The sequence below is a fragment of the Elgaria multicarinata genome, chromosome 15, assembly GCF_023053635.1.
Source record: "Elgaria multicarinata webbii isolate HBS135686 ecotype San Diego chromosome 15, rElgMul1.1.pri, whole genome shotgun sequence".
NCBI lineage: Eukaryota > Metazoa > Chordata > Lepidosauria > Squamata > Anguidae > Elgaria > Elgaria multicarinata.
In genome coordinates, this window is record NC_086185.1 from 26,411,456 (window position 1) to 26,435,478 (window position 24,023).

Here is a 24,023-nt window from a genome sequence, read left to right on the forward strand (position 1 = left end):
CTAGCTGTTTGGGTGTCATTAATATTACCTCAGAAATGGAAGATAAGTTGGAGAGCTTTTACAAATGACATTGGCTTTTTGGGAGGTTTCCATTTTCAAGGTAGCTGTTCAAACTTTGTGAATGAGCTTGGTTGGATCCAGATTTAGGCACGGGTAACACGGCTGATGAAAGTGGAGTTCCCCACCTCTTCCTTCCCATAGTAGCCTCTTCAGCCCCCTGAAAATGCTACACAGAGAGTCCTGATTGTTAGAGCAGTACGACGATGGAACCAGTTACCTAGGGAGGTTGTGGGCTCTCCCACACTAGAGGCCTTCAAGAGGCAGCTGGGCAGCCATTTGTCAGGGATGCTTTAAGGTGGATTCCTGCATTGAGTGGGGGGGGGGGGTTGGACTCGATGGCCTTACAGGCCCCTTCCAACTGGAAACAAAGCCCTATGAGGAGAGACTGGAAGAGCTGGGCCTTGAGAAAAGAAGATTGAGGGGAGACATGATAGCACTCTTCAAATACTTGAAAGGTTGTCACACAGAGGAGGGCCAGGATCTCTTCTCGATCATCCAGAGAACAGGACACGAAATAATGGGCTCAAGTTACAGGAAGCCAGATTCTGGCTGGACATCAGGAAAAACTTCCTGACTTTTAGAGCAGTACGACAATGGAACCAATGGCCTAGGGAGGTTGTGGGCTCTCCCACACTAGAGGCCTTCAAGAGGCATCTGTCAGGGATGCTTTAGGGTGGATTCCCGCATTGAGCAGGGGATTGGACTCGATGGCCTTATTGGCCCCTTCCAACTCTACTATTCTATGATTCTATGAGGGAAGTGCAAAGAGGGAGGTGGGATTCCCAAAAATCGGGTGACAGCTTATCCTGTTGGGTCAAAAGCTGTGCTCTAATTTGGTTGTGCCCACTGCAGTAAGATCTGTGCTTTCTACGTTTTCTCTCTCTCAGCTAAACTAACATTGGTGGGGGAAGGGGGAGCTCTGAGCAGGAAGATCTTTAAGGATATCCTAAATGCAGTGTTGACATGTGCACTGAAATGCTCACGCCAATCAATGACCCCTTTTCGGGGTTCTTCCCCTTTGCACTCAGTAGCTCAGTGGATAAGGCACCTGCTTTGCATGCAGAAGCTGCCAGGTTCATTCCCCGGCATCGCCAGGTAGAAAGATCAGATAGCAGAAGGATCCGGTAGAAGGAATAGTAAATCACCATTGCCATCTGCCTCAATCCCTCCCCCAAGTTGGACCCTTACCCAGTGTTTCCATGCCTGAGTTTCTAGTGTGCATGTAATTTGCTTAGAAGTTTAAGGGCTCGTCTACACCTGCAGCCCTTTGGGGAGTGGGGGAGGGACAATCACAGAGTTTTCCACTTCCGGGATCGTCCCTCAGGGGCCTCATAAAATCATAGAATCATACAATAGCAGAGTTGGAAGGGGCCTACAAGGCCATCGAGTCAATGCAGGAATCCACCCTAAAGCATCCCTGACAGATGGTTGTCCAGCTGCCTCTTGAACGACTCTAGTGTGGGAGAGCCCACAACCTCCCTAGCTAACTGGTTCCATTGTCGTACTGCTCTAACAGTCAGGAAGTTTTTCCTGATGTCCAGCCGGAATCTGGCTTCCTTTAACTTGAGCCCGTTATTCCGTGTCCTGCACTCTGGGAGGATCGCGAAGAGATCCTGGCCCTCCTCTGTGTGACAACCTTCTAAGTATTTGAAGAGTGCTATCATGTCTCCCCTCAGCCTTCTCTTCTCCAAGCTAAACATGCCCAGTTCTTTCAGTCTCTCTTCATAGGGCTTTGTTTCCAGACCCCTGATCATCCTGGTTGCCCTCCTCTGAACACGCGCCAACTTGTCCGCGTCCTTCTTGAATTGTGGAGCCCAGAACTGGACGCAATACTCTAGATGAGGCCTAACCAGGGCCGAATAGAGAGGAACCAGTACCTCACGTGATTTGGAAGCTATACTTCTATTAATGCAGCCCAAAATAGCATTTGCCTTTCTTGCAGTCATATCGCACTGTTGGCTCATATTCAGCTTGCCAGCACGTTGTCCTGGAAGTAAAGAGAGACATTCTGGGCCCCCTTTTTTTTTTTTTTAAGAGGAGACAGTTGCACGGGCATGATCCTGCGCGAAGGTGAGATTTTTTTTAAAAAAAAACTCCCAACAAACTCGGCGCAGGAAGACGCCGAGCGCCATCCCAAAGATGGTGGAAATGGTCTCCTCCTCACCCCCAACGCCCACGGACTCCCCCCGCACAGCCCCGTGTCCGTTTCCTGAGCCCTGCTACTCACGGGGAGGAGGGAGGACCCTGGAAGGGAGCGCACACCAACTGCAGAGCTCAGGATGGTCTCGAGGACGGTGGAAAAAAGCAGTCCCAGTCCACGTCTAGACCTCCCGGCGTTCTGGGAGGAAGTGGACATCGCGCTTGCCATTTTGGTTTGGGTTTTTTATTGAAGATGGGCGCACGAGCGCTCCATCGAAAAAGTGAGGGGGTGTTGTTGTTGTTTTAAAAAAGACCCCGTTCCCACCCCCAATGGGCACGGAGCTCCTGAAGAGTTCCATGCCCGTTTCCCAGCTCTTCACGTTTACTTGCAAGGAGCCGGGACTAAACCGGGATGGCTGCCCACACGTCCCGCAGTCTCGGGACGATCCTGAGACTGCTGGAAAAGTCAGGATTAAAGCCATCCCGGTTATCCCGGGGAAAGGGAGGGATCATCCCTCCCTGCCCCTGAGATCCCCTGTGCGTCATGTGGACGCACAGGGATGATCCCAAGGCGATCCCCGGGATAACCCTTCATGTAGACATGCCCCCAGCTATCCTGGGAGAACTGAGCATTCGTCCCCTGTTCACCGCAGGTTCAGGTGTGCGTCATTGGGACGCGCAGGGATGACCCCGTGACCACCCCGGGATAAATGGCAGGTGTAGATTAGGCCTAAGATTTCCAAAAAGTAACATGGGTAATGATCTTTAGAAACCAGTGCCTCTGGTTGCTGGAACATAAAAGATTTTAGGTGCCAATGAATTTCTACAGTTCTCAGGTAAAGGTTCTTGAGTCTCTTTGAAGCAACCAGATCTCATGGTTCTACCCTTAATCCAAGGAGGTTGCTCATTTTGCCGCCCGTGTTCCTGTCTCCGCAGTTGGCTTTACCTGGCTGCCCTTGTTGAAGGATGGTCGGATTATCACCTCTGAGCAGCACTTGCCTGTTTCAGCCAATCTTCCTGCCGGCTACCTGAGTGTTGGAGATACTGAGGGACGAAGGGTAAAGAGACCAACATCTGTATGGGGGAGGGGGAGGAGTGGGTATGCTGCATTTTTGTGTATTTTTTACAGCTGTGTATTTTTCAGGCACCTAAATAGTATACTGGGACCAGTTTAGAGACGATGTGGTACGCAGCTCATCAACTGAGAATGTCAACATTTCTTCTTAAAATGAGATTTTAGGCTTCATGGGGATTTCCCCCCCCCCTTTTGTGCCTGCGCAATGCGTGCCCAAATTATTTGAAATTTTTAAAAGCCGAAGTAAAGACTTGAAGACGTACTTTACTTCCATCCTGATTCTGATTTGCCATCATTTGGGCTTCTTGGTTGAAGAATTTGGAGTGTTGGGAAGGTTTTTGTTTTTGGTCAAATTACTCACAGATCTGCTAATGGGCTTATCCTGTGCTGGTCCAGGTCAATGGCAATTCACTCTAGTCCCACACAGTGTCTGCCTCTGTACGGATCTATCAAAAGCTGCTAGACATGGTGGTTAAATGCAGCAGTTGGGTTTAGAAGTAGTGCGGAAGAAGAGGGGGGAAAGCACCACGAAAAGTCTGTGCGGAAAATAGCTCCAAGGCTGGCTCTGGCGCTATAAAATATGAAAGCAGGTTTTCTTTGTTTTCCTTATCCAAAATGAAAAAAAATCCAAAAACTTTCAACTAAACTTGTACAAACGCTCAACGTTTCGGATCCGGAGATCCTTCGTCAGGAGCTGTACAAGAATTCCTCCTTGAAGCAGTTATCAATTTAAAACCTTTTAGGTATTTTTTACGGACCGTACTCGTATTCGTTCTGCCTCCATTGGCAATCAAACAGTTCTGCCCAGTTTGTAGTTTTCCCGTAAGCATCAGGCTAGAAGCTGTGGGAAACAGTGGGCCTATTCAGACGACACGCTAAGCCATGGTTAGGCCGCTAACCCTTTTGCAGCAAGCGGTTAGTGAGCGTGTTTAAATCGTGGTTATGTAGCCACCAATGGGTTGGAATGGTTCACACGTCACACTACGCCATGGTTCATATGACACATTAAGCCATAATGTTTAGCACAAAATGCTTAACTGCTGTGGTTTAGCGTGTTGTCTGAATGGTGTCCTTATGATAGATCAGTGGCTCCTTGGTCTAATCCAACTGGGCATTTCTTATGGCTGATGAAGCCATGTTCCCAGCATACACTGATTTGGCTTAGGTTTGCAGAGCTTAAATCCTCCCCAAGTTATGGAAACTGCAGTCCCTAAAATGCAACTTGTGGGTTTGTGTCACTTTCCTTCCCTACAACTTCAGACCTTTTTTTCTGTCTCTCTGGACATGCAGATTTCTTGGGTTCAGCTGTTCTGTATATGACTTCTTTAATCCCTGGCTGGGCAAAGCTGCCTTGGGAAGTCACCCAGACCTCCTAAGGCAAAGCAGACGCTTCTTCTTTTCATTTCACAGCTGCCGAACATTGACGTGAAATGGGTAGACGGGGCAAAAGCTCTTTTCAAGATCAAAGTCCATTTGGAGTCAACCATTTACACCCAAGTAAGTGGCAATTCGCCTTGCCTTGAAAAAAGTGGCCTTCTTATATATATATAAAGAAAGATGTAGTGATGGTTGTGGCGTTACACCCCACAAGTCAATTCCAAATGTATGTCTGCGGTTTGGACGTCTGTGGTTTGTAGAATGTTGGCCTGAGTGGGCGGAGTTAGAATGTCTTGGGAGGGGGAGGAGTGATATATAAGGGAAGGACGGAGGGGATTGAGGGGGACTTGTTAGGTACTCTTAGAGTCTGTAGTGCTCTCTGTATTTATGGTACTTAAGTTCTGGGAAATTTGAGAGTCAGTGTAGTGAGTGGTGTCTTTAGAGTGTGGTGTGCACGTAGTGGATGTATATCAATCAATACTGGTAATAAAGAAAGTTCAAGAGTGATTGTGTGAGAGAAAGGGAAGCGCGTATGTGAAGGAGTGAAAGGATTGTATGAAAGGTTTCAAAAAGGTTTTTAAATGTTGTTATTTGAAACAAAGCTTATGAACTTTTAAAAATAAATTTTGATTGTTTTGTTTTTAAACTACCACAAAAGTCCCACGTGTCTGTTTGGCATTTATCACCTTAAGTTTACACATATAACACCCACTCTGACAATCATTCACCTGAGCAGATATAACTCACAGCGCATTATTATATATATTAAAATCCATTCTCCATTTTAAACCCCTTTCTCCACATAGTTTGGAGGAAGGTGGTTCTTATCCCTTGCCTCAGGTGTATCAAGTGGTGGTGCTTGGCTTGAGCAGGGAGTAGCTGCGGCCGAGTCTGGTGTTCAGAGCCTGTGTCGTGGCAATGGTCACCACTTTGGATGGCTTTAAAAGGGGCCTGAATAAATTCCTGGAGGAGATGGTTATGTGCTACCTTCAGTATCCGAGGCAGTAAGGCTGTGTGCACCAGTTGCTGGGGAACATGGGTGGGAGGGTGCTGTTGCACCGTGTCCTGCTTTGTTGGTCCCTGGTCAACAGCTGGTAGGCCACTGTGTACTGGATGAGATGGACCCTTGGTCTGATCCAGCATGGCACTTCCTATTTTCTTAAAGAAAGATCTTTTAAAGAAAGATGAATATTTAAAACAAAGCTCCATGTGACAAGTTTTCCCCAACCTATAGGACAGGGATAGGCAACTCAGGTGATCAGTATTGTCATGCCAGGCTCCAGTGGAGCCATACCACTGCTGTAGTCACTACTGAGGGTCGCAGGGAGCACACACCTTGTTTTCAAGCAAAATTGCAGCGGGGACGGGTGTCATTGCCACACCGCCGAATTCAGCAGCAAATTCAGCAGTACTATGGCGCACGTAGCCCATGAGTCACATGTCGTCCATCCCCTTTGTAAGAAATTCTTTTGTGCTCCCAAACAATCTGTTCAGCGTAGTTTATCTGACAATTGAAACATCCAAGGTCCTCCTCCGGGTGCCGACTCCGAGGGAAGCTTGGAGGACGGCAACAAGAGAGAGGGCCTTTTCTGTGTTGGCCCCGTAGTTGTGGAATGATCTCCCTGATGAGTCCCGCCTGGCACCATTATCTTTTTGGTGCCAGGTTTAGACTTTCCTTTTCTCCCAGACATTTAACAGCATATGTTGAGTTTTCATAGAATCATAGAATAGCAGAGTTGGAAGGGGCCTACAAGGCCATAGAGTCCAACCCCCTGCTCAATGCAGGAATCCACCCTAAAGCATCCCTGACAGATGCTTGTCCAGCTGCCTCTTGAAGGCCTCTAGTGTGGGAGAGCCCACAACCTCCCTAGGTAGCTGATTCCACCGTCGCACTGCTCTAACAGTCAGGAAGTTTTTCCTGATGTCCAGCCGGAATCTGGCTTCCCTTAACTTGAGCCCTTTATTATGTGTCCTGCACTCTGGGAGGATCGAGAAACTTTTGTAGTTTTAACTAACTACAAAACGAGCTTTGGCCTGGCTGAGTGTTTAAAAATTGTGTACAATGTTTTTATGTTTTTAAATTTTGTATATTGATTTTTAATATTCAGTCTTTTAATCTAAGCTTTTTAATCTTTGTAAACTGGCCAGAGAGCTTCGGCTATGGGGCGGTATATAAATGTAATAAATAAATAAAAATAAGTGTTGGCTCTGGGGCTCTTCAGGCATTACGCCCAACCATGACTTAACATTACAAGAAGCAGCAAGCAGTGACCTGCAGACCTTTGTACTCCTTCCTGTCCCTCACGCACCCAAAAGAGAAACATCCTTAATTTGCCATTTCTGCCATGCAACATTTTGCCAATGGCGTGACAAGTGGACAAGAACCATCCATTAGTCTAGTGATGTCAGCTTCAAAGTAACCACTGCGGAGCTAGTTTGGGAAATGACATCCATTCCTTCTCGGTGGGCGACCCGTTACGTACACTACTACTGGGAGCAGAAGTGCCACGGAGTGCCACTAAAGTCACCTAAAGAACTGGCCCTAAGCCTTGTCACTAAGGATGGTTGCGTATGAAGGGTGGCCTTGGAAAAGCGAACGGGGCTGACTATTAACCATGAAAACAACCCGTGAGCCGAGTTTCTCCGTTTCTTTCAGGATCTTCACCTGCATAAATTCTTCCAGTATTGCCAGGTGATCCAGACAGGTGCCAAAGAGGTCCCAGGAGAACTGATTAAACATTTAAAGGTGAGCTGTGAAGATCAGGCAATCTATTTCTGTAGTAGTCCAACCATGAACACCGTGACTGACTGGGCTGGGCGGGGGGGAGGTTGAGGGTAGGTCCCTTCTCCATCAAAGGTAAGTCAGGTTATTATCCACAAGGTGGACTTTTGGGGCTGCAGCACCCAGCATTTAAAGCAGCCTCCCAAGACGAGTTTTCCTGGTCCTTTTACTGGCAGATGAAGGCAATTATATTTGTGTGTGTGTGTGTGTGTGTGTGTGTGTGTGTGTGTTGGTGGTGGTGGTGGGTCTGTTAAGACTCTTGATTCCTCTGCAGCTGTTTTATAGTGTCATGGATTTTGCTGTTCATTGTTTTTCTTTACTGTTTTTAATTGTCTTATTTTTACTGTTGTAATTTTTTTATTTATTTATTACATTTCTATACTGCCCAATAGCCGGAGCTCTCTGGGCGGTTCACAAAGGTTGTAAGGTTTTACTGAGTGAAGCCAGGCCCGCTTCTACCCCAGACGCGGTCCCTGCCACGTTGCAGTCCTATACTCCCCCCCCCCGAGGGTGGGGTCTGTCCACTCTTTTCCCTTGAGAGGGGGGCTGCCCCATGGCAGAGGGAAGGCGTATAACTGTAACTTTCTGCCTACTACTTCTGCCTACTTAACAGTCTTCCAGAATTTAAGAAAGCCATAAAGACTGATCTCTTCTGGCAGGCCTACCCAGTTGAATTTTAAGATGCCTTTTTTAATGGTGTGCTCCTTTTAATGATGCACTGGTTTTAAATGTTTGAATTAGTTGTATGTATTTTATGGTGTTTTTATTTGCGTTGTACCCCGCCTTGATCCAAAGGGAGAGGCGGGTAACAAATAAATAAATATATTATTATTATTATTATTATTATTATTATTATTATTATTATTATTATTAATCACCCCTGGCTTCAAACTCTATGGACTGCAAAGCTGGTTAGGGAAGCCTGCCCCCTAGTGGCTGAAGATGTCCATGCAGGCTTCAACCACACAGACACATTGAAATGAAATGAAATTAATGACTGCATTTTAAAATCAAAATAAGTCCAAGGAGCATACCCCTAGGGTCCTCTTAGTAAACATATTAAGTTTCAGTCATCTAGGTGTCATGGCATTGGTTCTATAGTGCTGATAGATGGATGGACAGACATCCTCTTTGGTTATCATAGATAAACAGCACTTTGAATTGTACCTGGAAATGAACCGCTGGGTAATGTAGGTTGAACAGAACTGGAGTTATTTGTTCCAGACCCCAAACAAAACCTTGGTGGTGGCATTTGAAATCTGTTCTCCTGCTCCGGCTTGAGAACAAAATCCGGCTCTCAAGTTCCCAGTCCTGTGTGGCCAAGGATTTTCACGAATGGACCTACTTCTTTCCCGGTGACATTTTGCGTCGTGTTCTGCTGGTTCTGTACTATGTCTAACTAACAGCACGTATGTTCTACATGTTTGTTTCAGTGTTTGCACGCCATGGAGATCCAGGTAATGATTCAGTTTCTGCCTGTGATTCTTATGCAACTATTTAGAGTGCTCACCAACCGGACACAAGAGGAGGAAATTGCCGTCAACTGTACCATGTAAGTTTCAGTCAAGGCCCAACAACTAAGAACTTAAGAAGAACCCTGATGCCGGATCAGACCAAGGGTCCATCTAGTCCAGTATTCTGTTCACACAGTGGCCAACCAGCTGCCCATGGGAAACTCACAAGCAACAGCACCCTCCCACCCATGTTCCCCAGCAACTGGTGGACATAGGCTCACTGCCTCTGATACTGGAGGTAGCACACAGCCATCAGGAGTAGTAGCCATTGACAGCCTTCAAATCAAAGGCTGAATCGCCTTGAGAACATTTCGCTCCCCAATCCATTCTAGCCTGTGTTTCCCACAATCTAAGTTAACCATTTTGAGCACCTTGGTGGCCTAATTAAGTGGGGCGGAGGGTGGGAGAAAACAAGTCAGCTTTTTCCCCATTTGCCTAAGCTTATCTGCCTGCTCGCCTGGAGGCGACCCTTTCTTTGCTACAGGTGACCAGAGAAATGGATATTTACAAGCCCGAATTAGCAAATTTTACAATACCTCTATCTAGTTGGTATTTTGAGGACTGAAAGCACTGAACGGAATGCATTCTATGTGCTTCATGAATGGGAAGGAAGACAAAGCCAATAAATAATGTCCAGAAGAGAATCTGAGAATGCGCTTACCCAAAGCGTGGGTGGAAAAAATCCCATTCTCCCTGTTATTTATTTATTATTGCATTTATATACCGCCTTTTTTCCTGCAAGGAATCCAAGGTGGCATACATAATCCTTCTCCTTTCCACTTTATCCTCACAACAACAACCCTGTGAGGTGGGTTGGGCTGAGAGTCTGTGACTGGCCCAAAGCCACCCAGTGGGTTTCCATGGCCGAGTGGGGACTAGAACCCGGATCTCCCGACTCCCAGCCCGACACTCTAGCCACTACACCACACTGGCTCTGTTATTTCACAGGGTTCTCCTCCACGTTGTATCCCGATGCCACGAAGAAGGCCTTGACCACTACTTGCGGGCTTTCATCAAGGTGAGCAGTGGAAGTTAGGACCCTGTCCTCCTCTCCTCCTCTGGGATGGGTGGTGCAGCTAGGGCCAAAGTCCAGGGGCTGCCCAAATGACCACCCAGAAGGTGATGACGCATCAAGGCAACAGAAAGAAACTCCATTCTATACCTGTAGTTATGATGGTGCTATGATTTAAGTGAGTTTAGAATGCGAAACTGCACCTCCTCTGAGTATATTTTTTCTTTGACTAGGGTTAGCAAATAGTTTTGTTGTTGTTTCTACTGTTCTTAAAAGATCAGGAATGTAGAAGCATGGAATCATGAGTGTGTGTGTGCATGTGTGTGTAGAGAACTGTCAGTTGTGTGCTTCACAACTGAAGTAATACACACGGCTGTCCCAAAGGACCAAGGGAACAGCAAGAGGTGAAGGCCAAAACAAAAGAGAGAATGTTCTCAGGTGCCAGGAAAAGAACGTTTTTTAAAAAAATTCTGCCCAACGCATTTCGGAACTGCATTTCAAGACAGAAGAAATATTGGGAGGATTCTGAGGAAAGGGAAACAGGCCCTGAGGAAGGAAATCTCTTTCCGAAACACTTTGGGCAGTCCCAAAGGGCTCCCATAAGACCATGAAGTCCAGGGTCTAAAATCACCCAGCTACACCCCTCTCTGTGACCGGGGGAGAACCCATCAATAATGAAAAAACGTGCTTCTTTTGCAGTATTGCTTTCGACCTGAGAAGCCCGGGGTGCCACAGGCCAAGATGACGCATGAAATCCTGGCTGTCGCGATGGCAACAATTCTCAAGCAGTCGGCAGATTTCTTGGCCATCAACAAGATGCTGAAGGTGAAACAAGACTGGGAGGGCCTCATTCCCCGGCCCTTCACCCTGCAATAAGGCCAATATGGCCAAGGGAGTTGGCCGTAGACCTTGAAAGATGCATCTCACAGCTGAACTGACCAAATCAAAACCTTCCCAGTTCAGTTTTCCATCCATAAAATGGGAACAACACTGATTTGCTCTTGTTGACGTACAACACGTACTGAAATTGTGTCGAGCTATTTAAATGGTTTTTAAAATCTTGTACGTTCAACTATTTTTCAGACTATGTTTTATTGTAATGTTCTGTGATGTTTTAATGTTGCAGTCTGTTGCTGTTGTTTTCTGTGTGTGAATTGTTGTGAACCGCCCAGAGAGCTTCAGCTATTGGGCAGTATACAGTGGTGACCAAAATTGCGGACACTTTTTGAAATGTTCATGTTTTGCAACTTTGCATGCTTATAGAAAATGTTCTGTTTCACGAAATTCAAATGTTTATATATCAGTTGAAAGAGAGTTTCATGCTGAATTCAATACAAAAAACAGAATGCAAATAGCTACAGTACAAAAAAAGTTATGCTTACTTTAATCTAAAAACAAACAGGTGTGATTGAGTGAAGAAGCGGATTGGAATTGCAAACCCTACTGGCCAATCACAGTCCTTGTTCTGGGGACCAATCACATGGCAGTAGCTGCGATACATCATGTTTCAAGTTGGGGAAAGTCAGTTTTGCTGTTTCTTCTGTAACTGAAGCGCAATTGGAGATGGTGTGAACATTTGAAGTATTTCTCAAATGAAAAGTGTTCGTACGTACATCATAAATAGAACAACGGCACCAAAGAAAAGAGTTGATTGGACACCCAGGAAAAGAAGCCGGGTTGTTGTATTACGTGAATCAGGTCTTTCAATTGATATATAAACGTTTGAATTTCGTGAAACAGAACATTTTCTATAAGCATGCAAAGTTGCAAAACAGGAACATTTCAAAAAGTGTCCACAATTTTGGCCACCACTGTAGAAATGAAATAGATGATGATATCATCACCTCTCTTTCTACCTGTTTGTTTCAGTATTCGTGGTTTTTCTTTGAAGCTCTGGCTAAGTCGATGGCTTTGTACCTCCTGGAGGAAAACAAGATCAAGGTAAAGACAAAAGCAGCCAGCTGAGGACTGGCCGAGCTCCTCCATAATCTTAATATAATAGCGTCTGCCCCATGCCATCACAATCCTGCCTCCCAACTTAAACACCAACAGAAATGTTGAGGAGTTTTGGCTCCATTATTTTACGGGTATTGGTGTTTCATCAGTGAATCAGTCTCAGTCTTCCAAAAACCTAGTGTCCCCCAGTTCCCAGCCACCATTCCAGGTGTTGGCCATGTCGCTTGGAAATGATTGGAGTTTCGGTCCGACACATCTGGAGGCAACAGTTGGAGAAGGATGAATCAGTTAGATGAATCCGTTAAAAAGAACTTTTAATCAACTACGAAGGTGTCCTTGATTTATTTGGGGAAGCATATATAGCTACCGTATTTCTTCGATTGTAAGACGCCATCGATTGTAAGGCGCACAGTAATTTCAGTACCACCAACAGAAAAAAAAAACCTAAGAAATACCCACAATTCTAAGACGCACCCCATTTTTAGAGATATTTATATGGGGGGAAAAGTGTGTCTTAGAATCGAAGAAATAGGGTATATGGATGTTTGCATACAAGTACTTATCAAAACTGCAGCTGACGGGCATTATTTTAAAAGAGGCAATTCTACCTTTTCTCTCTCACGCCTCTTCTCACATGACATCTGTGAGGTACATGCCTGCATCGCTTAAAAACAAAGAGAGGGTGCTTTTAGCTTCAGGACACTTTGCAAATTTAGTTATTCGACTGATTGATCCTTTAATTAACTAAAATACATACGGATGGACTAAAATTTCTTTAATCAAGCAACAGTCCTAATTAATGGTTCAGTGTTTCAAAAAAAAAAAAAGCTCAAAGAGTACAATATGCCATTTAAAAAAATAATAACATTTTCAAAATGTCTTACAAACCAATAAACAAAACTTAAGTGACCAGGGGCAGATCTACACCAAGCAGGATATTGTAGGGTGACCCTATGAAAAGGAGGACAGGGCTCCTGTATCTTTAACAGTTGTATTGAAAAGGGAATTTCAGCAGGTGTCATTTGTATATATGGAGAACCTGGTGAAATTCCCTCTTCATCACAGCAGTTAAAGCTGCAGGAGCTATACTAGAGCGACCAGATTTAAAAGAGGGCAGAGCAACTGCAGCTTTAACTGCTGTGATGAAGAGGGAATTTCACCAGGTTCTCCATATATACAAATAACACCTGCTGAAATTCCCTTTTCTATGGAACTGTTCATCTTCATCACAACAGTTAAAGCTGCAGGAGCTATACTAGAGTGACCAGATTCAAAAGAGGGCAGGGCACCTGCAGCTTTAACTTCGGTGATGAAGAGGGAATTTCACCAGGTTCTCCATATATTCAAGTGACACCTGCTGAAATTCCCTTTTCAATACAACTGTTAAAGATACAGGAGCCCGGTCCTCCTTTTCATACGGTCACCCTATGTTATACTTCCCATGTTGTCCTTTTAGCTCCCCAGGGTGCAACGGTTTCCTGAGTCCTACAATCACGTCTTGCACTCGCTGCTCCTCGCCATCATTCCTCATGTGAACATCCGCTACAGTGAAATTCCGGAGGAGTCCAGAAATGTCAATTTCAGCTTGGCCAACTTCCTGAAGGTCAGTGGCATTTCTTCTCCTCTTCCACCATATTTACTTTTTAAAAACAAAACACACAGCTAAGGAAACAAGAACTGGGAAGAAGGTCCTTGGCCAAATCTGCTACGGTGTAACCAAATTTGGAGTACTGTGTACAGTTCTGGTCACCCCAAAAAGTGGTGAAAAGGACCTCCTCAATGATGACCGTATTCCCTATGAGAAAACGCTAAAAGGTTTGGGTTTTGTTCGTTTGTTTTAGTTTATAAAGAAAGGAACTTGGTTGAGATGTTACAGAGATTTATAAAATTATCCGTACTCTGAGAAATGTGGCTAGAGAGATGTTTTCTCCCATTCTCATGAGACAGAGCCTGGTGGGTCATCCTGTGAAGCTGAGTGGTGGGAGATTCAGGACCGAAAAAAATATATACTTTTTCACATGGTGCATAATGATGTCTACTAACTTAGATGGCTTTGAAGGGGGATTAGAAAAATTCTGAGAAGAGATGGAGGATTATTGCTATGGGTATTATCCATTGCTAGTCCTTCTTAGAGAAGACCCATTGAAATGAATGGGACTTAAGTTACTCGTGACTAACTTAAGCCCCATTCATTTCAATGGGTCTACTTTATATAGGACTAACATTGGATACTACCCATTACATATTTCGAACCTACCTTTTAGGACAGGCCCGTACAAAGCGGCTTTCAATAAAAATGTTAAAAATGAAACAATTGAACATTTAACAAATATAATAAAACCAGCGCCAGATAATATCGTATATGGAGAGGCATCAATAAAGGATCGATGAAAGCTGTGATAAAATTAAAAAGCCTTTACGTTCTTCATCGTGGTCTCTGTGCATCACATGGGCTGTGCGCCTGCGCAAAGCTCTGCTTCAGGAATTTTCCGTAGCTAAGAGCCATTCTGGCGGGAATCCTCCCCCTTCGCACTGCGCATGTGCAGGAGGGTTCATGCCCAGATCCCCCAGTTCTTCTTCGACCGTCATAGGCATAGCTAAGAATAAAAATATAACCTTTTTCTCCTCTTCTTCAAACCTCCTTCTTCATCATCTCCTGTTCTGAAAAAAATATATATAAAAAGGTTTTTTCTTCTCCTTCCTAACGCTATACTTCCTAGATGCATGGGCCCCAAGGCCCCATTCAAAAAGTGCGCCCGCTGCAGGACAAAACTACCGCCCACAGTCGGACATAATTTTTGTGTACTCTGCCTCAGAGACAGACACAGAGTGCATAACTGCCCCAATTTCAAGCCTTCTCCAAGCAAATGAGGAGACGTCGGGCATCATAGATGGAGAGGCATCAATAGGATCAATGACAGCTGTGATAAAATTTTAAAAAGCCTTTAGGGTCTGCTTAAAGAACACAGGAGTGGGAACCAAGTAGAGTTCTTAGGAGAGGGAATTCCACAAGTTTGGAGCTACCACTGAAATGGCCCTGTCCCTGGTAACAGCCAACAAGATCAACCTTAGGATCATTAATTCTACAGACCAGAGAGCCAAATCTGAAGCAGCAATTATAAAAAGTCAGAATGGCCCTGATTGGTATCCCAAATCAGCTGATTTGGCTGTGCTAACAAAGCTGCAGTACCATCCCGAACCATTATCAATGTGGCGCTGTAGAGCAGCGAAGGTCAAATCACCAGTTTTCTTCACTCTTGAATTACCCTGGTGATGCAGAGCGCAAGGTACCTGGGACCCATTGCTAGATTCACTCAGTTAAGTCTGCACGTCACACTCGCATTGGAGGTTCTGGAGCTTCAAGATAGATTTAACAAGATCCTTAGGATTTAAAGCACCGACAAACGTTATAGTCCAGAGTGCTATAAATAGAGTGGGTACTGTTTTTGCTTTGGAATACGACGGGGCTTATTCATTTTCAATGTCTTCGACAGCGGTGCCTGACATTCATGGACCGAGGATTTATCTTCAACTTGATCAATGACTACGTTTCTGGATTCAGCCCCAAAGACCCCAAGGTAATAATCAGACTTATGGGGACCATTGTAGGAGTGCCACCATTTTAAAGTGTAATACCCTATGTGTGTCCTTTCCTCCTTCAAATTCAGCTCTTGGTGGAATACAAGTTTGAATTTCTGCAGGCAATTTGTAACCATGAGCACTACATTCCATTAAACTTGCCAATGGCCTTCGCCAGACCAAAACTTCAGAGATTTCAAGGTAGGTCCCTTGTTCAGTGGCTTAACATATGGATACTTATGGCCCAGCATTGGGCAAAAGGCGGGATACAAATAAATATAATAATAATAATAATACTTTGTTGTTTCCGACTCATACTAAATTGTACTTATTACTTTTGTCTTTATTCTGCCGATTGCAAAAACTTCGAGGTTGGATGTGTCATTTGAAACTTACGAAGGGGTACAGGAAAAACAACAAAGAGTCTTGTGGTACCCTAAAGACTAGGCCCTGGTTTATACATGACGCTTAGCCATGGTGTGGTTTGTTGAAATCTGTCTCGTCGTGTCCAAACCCATTTCTGCAAACAAACCATGGCCTGGTTTAAACAACACGCTAAACCAGGCAGCCTGGTTTAGCGGGTTGTCTGAACTAGGCCCATGATTTTTTTAGCCAGCTACACACCACAAACAGAAGCCCTGGCTTACAAAGTCTGGCTTACTTACACCATGGCTTGTTGTGATGTCTGCATCAATAAAAGTGGCTTATTCCTGGTTTTGTTTTCTGCTTTTTTGCACTCCTGTGTGCCTTGATACAGAGGCACCTAACAAGATTAGCATCAAAATGAAACGGCTCTGAAAGCTGGCAGCATGCATGGGAGAGAAACAAACCAGAAATAGGGGAAACAAGCTGTATTTTGCTTGCTTACCTGCAAGACAACGCATGGCTAGAGCAACAAACCATGGCTATTATAAACCATGGTTTAGTATTACATGCATGGCTTTGGTGGACTAGAGTTCGTTTTGTCAGAAGCAAAACAGATAACACAAATATGTAGTACATTGAATGGACGCAACCTATTAATTCAAATTTTAAAACCCAATAGAATCTCTTCTCCCCACTCCTTTTAATTTGGCTAATTTCAAAAATAAAGGGGTAAGCTGTTATTTAAGTAATCAAGTATATGTGTACGTGCAGACACTTTTAAACCCAACTCACTGCAAAAGTAGCACTTGCTACCTTATACATAAACACAAAGCATTGTCTATTTTTTATCAAACAAAAAAATTGAACCATTCTGCATCAACGTATCATCCAAAGGTCCATAGATGAGAGGATGCAGTTTCATGTAGTTTGTTCCTAGACCTTGGAATTCTAAAATTTATTTATTTATTGCTTTTATTGCATTTCTATACTGCCCAATAGCTGAAGCTCTCTGGACAGTTCACAAAAATGAAAACCATTCAAAGTATAAAACAAACTGTATAAAACCATGATATAAAAGACAGTATAAAAAGCACAACCAGGATAAAATCAGCAGCATGCAGAAATTCAAATTTAAAATACAAATTTAAAACTGCAAAGTGTCCAAACACCCTGCGTCCATCTGTTGTTGCACAGTATATGTGCCCATGTTAACTTAACCTGGCTAAATGTATAGCCAGGTTATATAGCCTAGCTAAATCATCCTTTTTTGTTTCCCTTTTGCACATTAATTAGATTTCATTTCCATGGCTCTGACGCCGTTCACTTCAGTAGGTAGGTCTGTAAACAGAAGTATCCGGAACACTTCATTCCAAATCAAGTGCAACTTCAAATCTGCTAATTTTTGCGCCTGGTAATTGTCGTGCAGCAATGCTTTTTTAAACCAATCCACTTCTTTTGAGCGCCCTGTAGCTTCTGAAACTGATCAACTTCTTTTGAGCACATATGGGGTGCTAAAATTGTGCAGCGCTTGCTTCTTTAACCGACTAACTTAGTTTAGCGACTGCTTTCTGCTTTTGTTGAATCAAAAGGAGTGTTACACAAAAGGGAGAAACCCTCGCTGCGAAAACAGGAACAAACAGGAGGACCCCAAGGGAGTAATGAATAGAACTGTGTACAAGTTGGGGTGTTTTTTTGGTGATTCTTAATCTGTTATCATCTGGGATGTATGTATCCCCAAAAACTCAACATATGCCAAAAATCGTCCACGTTGTACACATACAAAAAATTGTTCACATTGTACAATATGTTATATACAAACTTTGATATGAATGGTCAACGTGCATTAAAGTATGACATGCCTTACACAGATACAGGGCTCATATTATGAAATTACAACTTGGGGAGAAATATCTCATATGCCTCATTAAGCACAGATGTGAACGATTTTTGGCGTATGTTGAGATTTTGGGGATACATACATCCCAGATAATACAGATTAAGAATCACCAAAAAAAAAACCCACTTGTACACAGTTCTATTCATTACTCCCCTGGGGTCCTCCTGTTTGTTCCTGCTTTTGCTGAATCAAAGGCAGGCTGAGATTAAACATCTGGAGCAAGAGAGAGACATCTGTAAGTCTTTACTTTCCATAAATTCCTTGCTAGAGCTGCGACGTCTCGGTCTTCTGAGAGCGCTTATCTTAAGATCGCTGTAGTGCGTCTCTTACAAAAGCCCAGAACTGGCAGTGACTGTAACTATTACTGAACCAACTTTAGTGCTTTGAACCGTTGCCGTAAACATTCAAACTCATGGGGGCCGTTACCCTTGAATTAATGCTTCAGCCGTAGAAGTTCAGAGTAATGTCACGTAGATATGAGGTTCCATGGTCCAGCTGGGTATTGCTCTGTAAGAAAGGGAGTATTCAAGAAGAGAAAGTGAACTGAATTACAGTATAAGTAGGCCAAATGTGGGTAACTGGATTCAGTTTATGTAGGTCAAGGCTGGGAAATCTTTACTGATCTGAATCCCCCAGATAGTTACAGCCCTTTTTTCCTGGCCGCTGAAAATGTTGTGGTTTTCCAGATTTTGCACGTTTCCCCCCTGTTCTAAACAGCTGAAATACTTCTAAGGCTTAGTTATGCCAAGAAGAGCGTTAATTTATTGGATTCTTTTATTTATTTATTTGCTGCACTTTAAAACTTTAAACTATATTATGTGGGGGGGGCTTAGCCCTGCCCCCTTCTGCGTTTGGCTTCACCCACCATTGGAACGCAGCCTCTGAGAACTTCTCGGAAATTGAATTTGCCCCTTGGGCCAAAAGAGGCTCCCAACCTCTGATGGGGTGGAAAACTTCTCTGCCCATGACCCCGGAGAGACCATGCTAAGCTAACTGGGCCAATGGTCTCACTCAGTGTAAGGAAGGTCCATTGCATTTACTCGATAGCTAAGGTCAACTCAACAGCTTAGGTCAATAGCAGAACTCAAAATATGTACTCTGCTGTTGATGTTAGCTGAATAACATAGCACGCAGAAAGTCCCGTGTAGGGTTGTGGCGAACGTGTCATGCTTGATTTTACACCTGTTCTCCTTTTTCCCCACTGCCGTGTTCGTTCCAGCCCAGATCAGATTGCATTTTGGGCGGGGTTGCTATTTTTGTGCCCATTTTCAGGCACATTTTCCCGAATGTACGCATTTTGGGTTGCAATTTTTCCACTGGATAAAACATTATTGCGTGCGTTTTTCCAAATGTACACTCTTTTGCGCACCTTTTCAAATGTATGTATTAGTGTAGTCTTTCCATCCCCCCCCGAAACTACATTTCAAACTTTGTTTAAAGTACAGATTTCAACACCGAAGTGCTTTCTGTTTCATGCTCAGGGAAGTGCGAATTTGGTAAGTTTGCATTGAAATGCGAACCGAGCGAATTTCTCCTCCTTCCTTTGTCCCATTTTCAATCCTCGGCCTCTCTGGATAAAAAAAGGCTCCTGCTGCAGATGATTGGAAAGCCGGAAAGCCCCTTCTCTGCCTGAGACCGTGGGGACCCCCCGCCAATCAGAGTAGACCATGCTAGAGTAATTCAACCAATAGCCTGACTCCAGCATAAGGCAGTCCCCTAAATAGCTCTGGCCTCTTATAAGGCAGGAAAGGAAAATTACAAACACTGTTGCTCCAATCTTCCTTAAGCAACCTTGTGGATGGGTACCGAATGATTTTTTGCTCACCCATCCATGTGTCCATATGTTTTCACTTTGAGTCTATTTATTTTTATTCATTTTCTTATTTGTTACATTTATATCCCACCTTTTCTCCAAGGAACTCAGCAATGTACATGATCCTAACAATCCTGTGAGTTAAGTTAGGCTGAGAATCAGTGACCGGCCCAAAGTCACCCAGTGAGCTTCATAGATGAGTGGGGACTTGAATCTGAATCTCCCCAGTTCCAGGCCAACACTCCAACCACTACACCATGCTTCTTTTCCTCCCTCCCTCCGATCCTTCCCTCTAGGTTTCACCTTTTCACCTTATCCTTCTGGATCATTCTCCCTTCCCTCCCTGTCTTGTTTTTCCCTTTCCCCAACCCTGTTTCACTTAATTTGCTGCCTTCTTAGACCTCTGCCTCTTCCCTTCTTCCTCTCCTAATCCCTTTTGCCTGCCTTAGCAAGATCCAAGCAAATCAACCAATGGCAGCCAAGACTCCCTTCCGCTTGCCTTACCCTTCTGTGACTAGTGGGGAAGCTCAGCCAATCACCGCAAGAGGCTTCATCACCACCACAAAATCCCTTATGGTGGTTCTAGCTGAAGCTTCTATGGCACCGCGGCCTGGCCTCCTTCGCGGACGTTTATGGAATCTCTAGATGTCAACGTCGTCCTTTGCCCTCCCATATTTCCCCAACGCTACTTCCGTCTTCTCTTTTAATGCAGAAAAATCTGTTAAGGAAGGGGGGGGAAACGCAACAGTCTTCCTTATGCTCATCTCACCGTTCTGCAGCCAAGATTATTCTCTTGGCTCGTCGTTCTGACCATGTTTCTCCTTTGTTGAAATCTCTTCATTGGCTTCCGATCCCATAGAATTCAGTATAAGCTTCATTCAAAGCGTGTCATGGTCTTGCACCTTCTTATCTCCCCTCTCTCATTTCACTCTACCACCCCCCTCGTACCCGCCGTTCTTCAAATGTTACGTTGCTCTCCTGCCCAAGAGTCTCTCTCTCTCTCTTGCCCGGCTTCGCCCATTCTCTCTGGCTGCCCCGTTTTCTTGGAATGCTCTTCCAGAGCAACTACGTACCACGAGTTCCATCGCAGATTTTAAAACGCGTTTGAAAACTCATTTGTTTTCCATAGCTTTTGGTATTTTAGCTTGATTTACTGTTCTTATTACTATGATTATTCTCTTATTTCTGTTTTGTGAACCCCTTTCCCCCCTTCATATGTTTGAATGTGATTTTTGGTTGTAAGCCTCTAGGCAGGGTATCGCGGTTTTTTTTTGTATATTTTGTACAGCACCAAGTACATTGTTGGTGCTAAATAAATAAATAAATAAATAATAACAGCCGTGCGATGATTTCTGATTGCTTGCGCTAGGAGCCATGTGACTGGAAGCACTCTTAGTGCATTACCGCTGAGAGATTTTACTATACTCAGGGATATATAAATGCCACAAATAAATAATGAAAAATGACAATTCTAGATGGTTAGAAAAGGAAAAAGAAAACCCTTCTCATTTTACTTTTTGTGGCAGATGTAAATCTCGAATACAGTTTATCCGATGAGTACTGTCGCCACCACTTCTTAGTGGGTTTGCTCCTGAGGGAGACGTCCGTTGCCTTGCAAGACAATTACGACATCCGATACATGGCTATCAGCATCTTAAAGAGCCTTCTGATAAAGCATGCTTTTGACAACAGATACCAGCATAAGGTACGGTAGTTTCGGGTAATGGTGTATTCAGTTATATTTAACATCATTTTCAATTCTATTCAGGTAATGTTATATCCAGTTGTGTTTGATTTGTTGCCAAAGCCACGTCACGGACTCTTTTCAGCACTTGGCCGCTTTCTGGCCATATTTGTGAGAGAGGAAAAGCAACATAGGGGAGGGGGGAGACGTCATGGTTGCCACCGCCCCCGCCTCTCGTTTCCAACGACAGACTTCTAAGCTGGCTTCCCGCCTCCCCCTCCTTTTAGAAAAGAGGGCGTTCAATGTCTGCCCAGTGTGTGCCAGGGCGCCCACGCTTTGATTCCATGCCTCACCCACCCTTGTAAATATCCAGCCCGGCCAGAGACGCTGAGCAGCGTGACCTCCAAGAACATTGGCATGAATAAAAATGACGGATCAGCTGACGGCATTTGTTGGCGTAACCCAAGACACATCCTGCAGGGCGATCCCACATCGTCCACCCAAGAGGGAAACACTTTGCAGCCGTTTGCGCACTTGACTAGAGTTGTCAAGCTTCTGCTTCAGTTGCTCCATTTTTTATGTCACAGGACACGGACTCCTGGGGCTTGTCTACACCATGCCTTATCCTGGGGATCGCCCCGGGATCATCCCTATGACACACAAGGGTACCTGGGGGCAAGGAGGGATGATCCCTCCATTTCCACAGGATAACCGGGACAGCTTTTAGCCTGATTTTTCCCCGCTGTCTTGGGATCGTCCCGAGACAACAGGATGTGTGGGCGGCCATCCCAGCTTCATCCCGGCTCTTTGCGAGTAAACACTAAGAGCCAGGAACCGGGCACGGAGCTCTTCAGGCGCTCTGTGCCCATCAGGGGTGGGGTGGGGGGAACGGGAACGAGGTTTTTTTGGGGGGGTTACCTTTTACTTTTCAAGTGCGCTCCAGCTCTTCACGTTTGTAAAAATAAAAAATGGCTGCCTCAATGGGCGCGATGCCCAGGATGTCTCGCGGCCCATGTGGACTGAGGGGGAGGATCTCACGATTAGCATATTGTGAGATCCTCCCCCTCCCCTCCCGTGGTGTAGACATGCCCCTGGACATTGCAAAGCTTGGACTTTAGAAGATATAGGCAGACCTCTTGAACTGGGCTGATGTTCACTGCTAGCCAGGACTTGCCTGGCAGCTCTCATTGCAGGGCCTGGCTGTATTTGGGGGACTTTATCCCCTGCTAGGCCACGCGGCTGACAGCTGTAGGACCAGCCTCTAACTCACTTGCCACGAGTCCAAGGAAGAGGGAAGGGCGCGCAGAAAAGATGGCCTCTATTTTCCCCGTTTCGCCATCTCGTGGTTAATGTGGGGCAGATTTGTTTAAAAACAACACCAAACTGCACGTTCTGTGCTAGGAATGTGTTGGTGTTGAAAAGCTGCTTTCAGGCACGGCCGAGGCAACCTCTGGCGCTGAGAAAGGCATCCGTGGCACAGTGTCCAGGTTGGGCCTGCAAGCCCGCAGCCCCAAATCTCCGGGTTGCTGCATCCCAAACCCATCTTCTTCTCTGTATTCACTTAGTCAACATCTAGAGCTACTGCTTGGTCAGCCGGGGCATCCCTTAACTTGCTCTCTTCAGTTTCCAGGCGCTTTGTGATTTCAGTTTTAAAAATATGCCGTTGCTAGAGTTGGCAGTGGGCCAACATCCCCCTCCCTGCAGTCCAGGCCTCCCTGGGGGGTCGTTTGGCCTTCTGCATTTCTGCACGTATCAAATCCGACGTCCTGCACAGAAGTTGGGATCCTGGGAACCTTGTCTCTTTCATTTTCTTCTTTTAATCGTACATTTCAAAAGAGATTCCCAGCCCTTGCAGGGGGGCTGGGAATTCACAGACCTGCCCAGAGAGCCGCACAGCTGTTTATGGATCCCTTAGCAACTTGTGGCCACCCAGATGTTGTCGGACTGCAACCCTTGGCTATGCTGGCTAGGGCTGACGAGGTTTGCCGACTGACAACATCTGGAGGGCCACAGAATGCTCACCCACTTCTCACCCGGGCTGCTTCTGCCCTCCAACTGCCTCCTAGCTGAGCCCCTCCAGCACCCCATGGCCAACAGCCTTTGGAAACCAAGTCCGCTTCAAAAGTGACTTGCGATGAGGTGCTTCTTTGGCAGTCAGAAATGGCACAGCCCTAGATGGACGTGGGTGAATCCTTCCATCAGCTTGAAGGGAGATGGTTGGTTGGAAACAAAGCCCTATAAAGAGAGACTGAAAGAAATGGACATGTTTAGCCTGGAGAAGAGAAGATTGAGGGGAGACATGAGAGCACTCTTCAAATACTTAAAAGGTTGTCACACAGAGGAGGGCCAGGATCTCTTCTCGATCCTCCCAGAGTGCAGGACACAGAATAACGGGCTCAAGTTAAAGGAAGCCAGATTAGCTGGACATCAGGAAAAACTTCCTGACTGTTAGAGCAGTACGACAATGGAGTCAGTTACCTAGGGAGGTTGTGGGCTCTCCCACACTAGAGGCCTTCAAGAGGCAGCTGGACAAGCATCTGTCAGGGATGCTTTAGGGTGGATTCCTGCATTGAGCAGGGGGTTGGACTCGATGGCCTTTCAGGCCCCTTCCAACTCTGCTATTCTATGATCTGGTTCTCCAAAAGAGTCCAGAGTCCAAGATCTTATATCCTGCACATTTACCTGACCTTTCCTGGTGTTTTGACCCTCTTACTTCATTACACCGAATGAGCACATGTACACGGACACGTTACATAACTTGTTCCAAAT

The 24,023-nt window shown here is 45.1% G+C and overlaps 1 protein-coding gene across 2 annotated transcripts in view; it reads left to right on the forward strand.

Moving 5' to 3' along the window:
* Positions 1–24,023, forward strand: part of DOCK11 (dedicator of cytokinesis 11) — a 122,269-nt gene that overhangs the window by 55,444 nt on the left and 42,802 nt on the right. Inside the window, exons 21-32 of one of the 2 annotated variants that reach the window (XM_063141849.1) lie at positions 3,136–3,257; positions 4,685–4,771; positions 7,308–7,397; positions 8,867–8,985; positions 9,896–9,965; positions 10,659–10,784; positions 11,829–11,900; positions 13,372–13,518; positions 15,410–15,493; positions 15,584–15,695; positions 17,154–17,192; positions 21,097–21,275. In XM_063141849.1, the coding sequence (XP_062997919.1) occupies positions 3,136–3,257; positions 4,685–4,771; positions 7,308–7,397; positions 8,867–8,985; positions 9,896–9,965; positions 10,659–10,784; positions 11,829–11,900; positions 13,372–13,518; positions 15,410–15,493; positions 15,584–15,695; positions 17,154–17,192; positions 21,097–21,275 (1,247 nt within the window). The remainder of the gene's footprint in view (positions 1–3,135; positions 3,258–4,684; positions 4,772–7,307; positions 7,398–8,866; positions 8,986–9,895; positions 9,966–10,658; positions 10,785–11,828; positions 11,901–13,371; positions 13,519–15,409; positions 15,494–15,583; positions 15,696–17,153; positions 17,193–21,096; positions 21,276–24,023) is intronic. The other variant, XM_063141850.1, reaches the window with a different exon arrangement.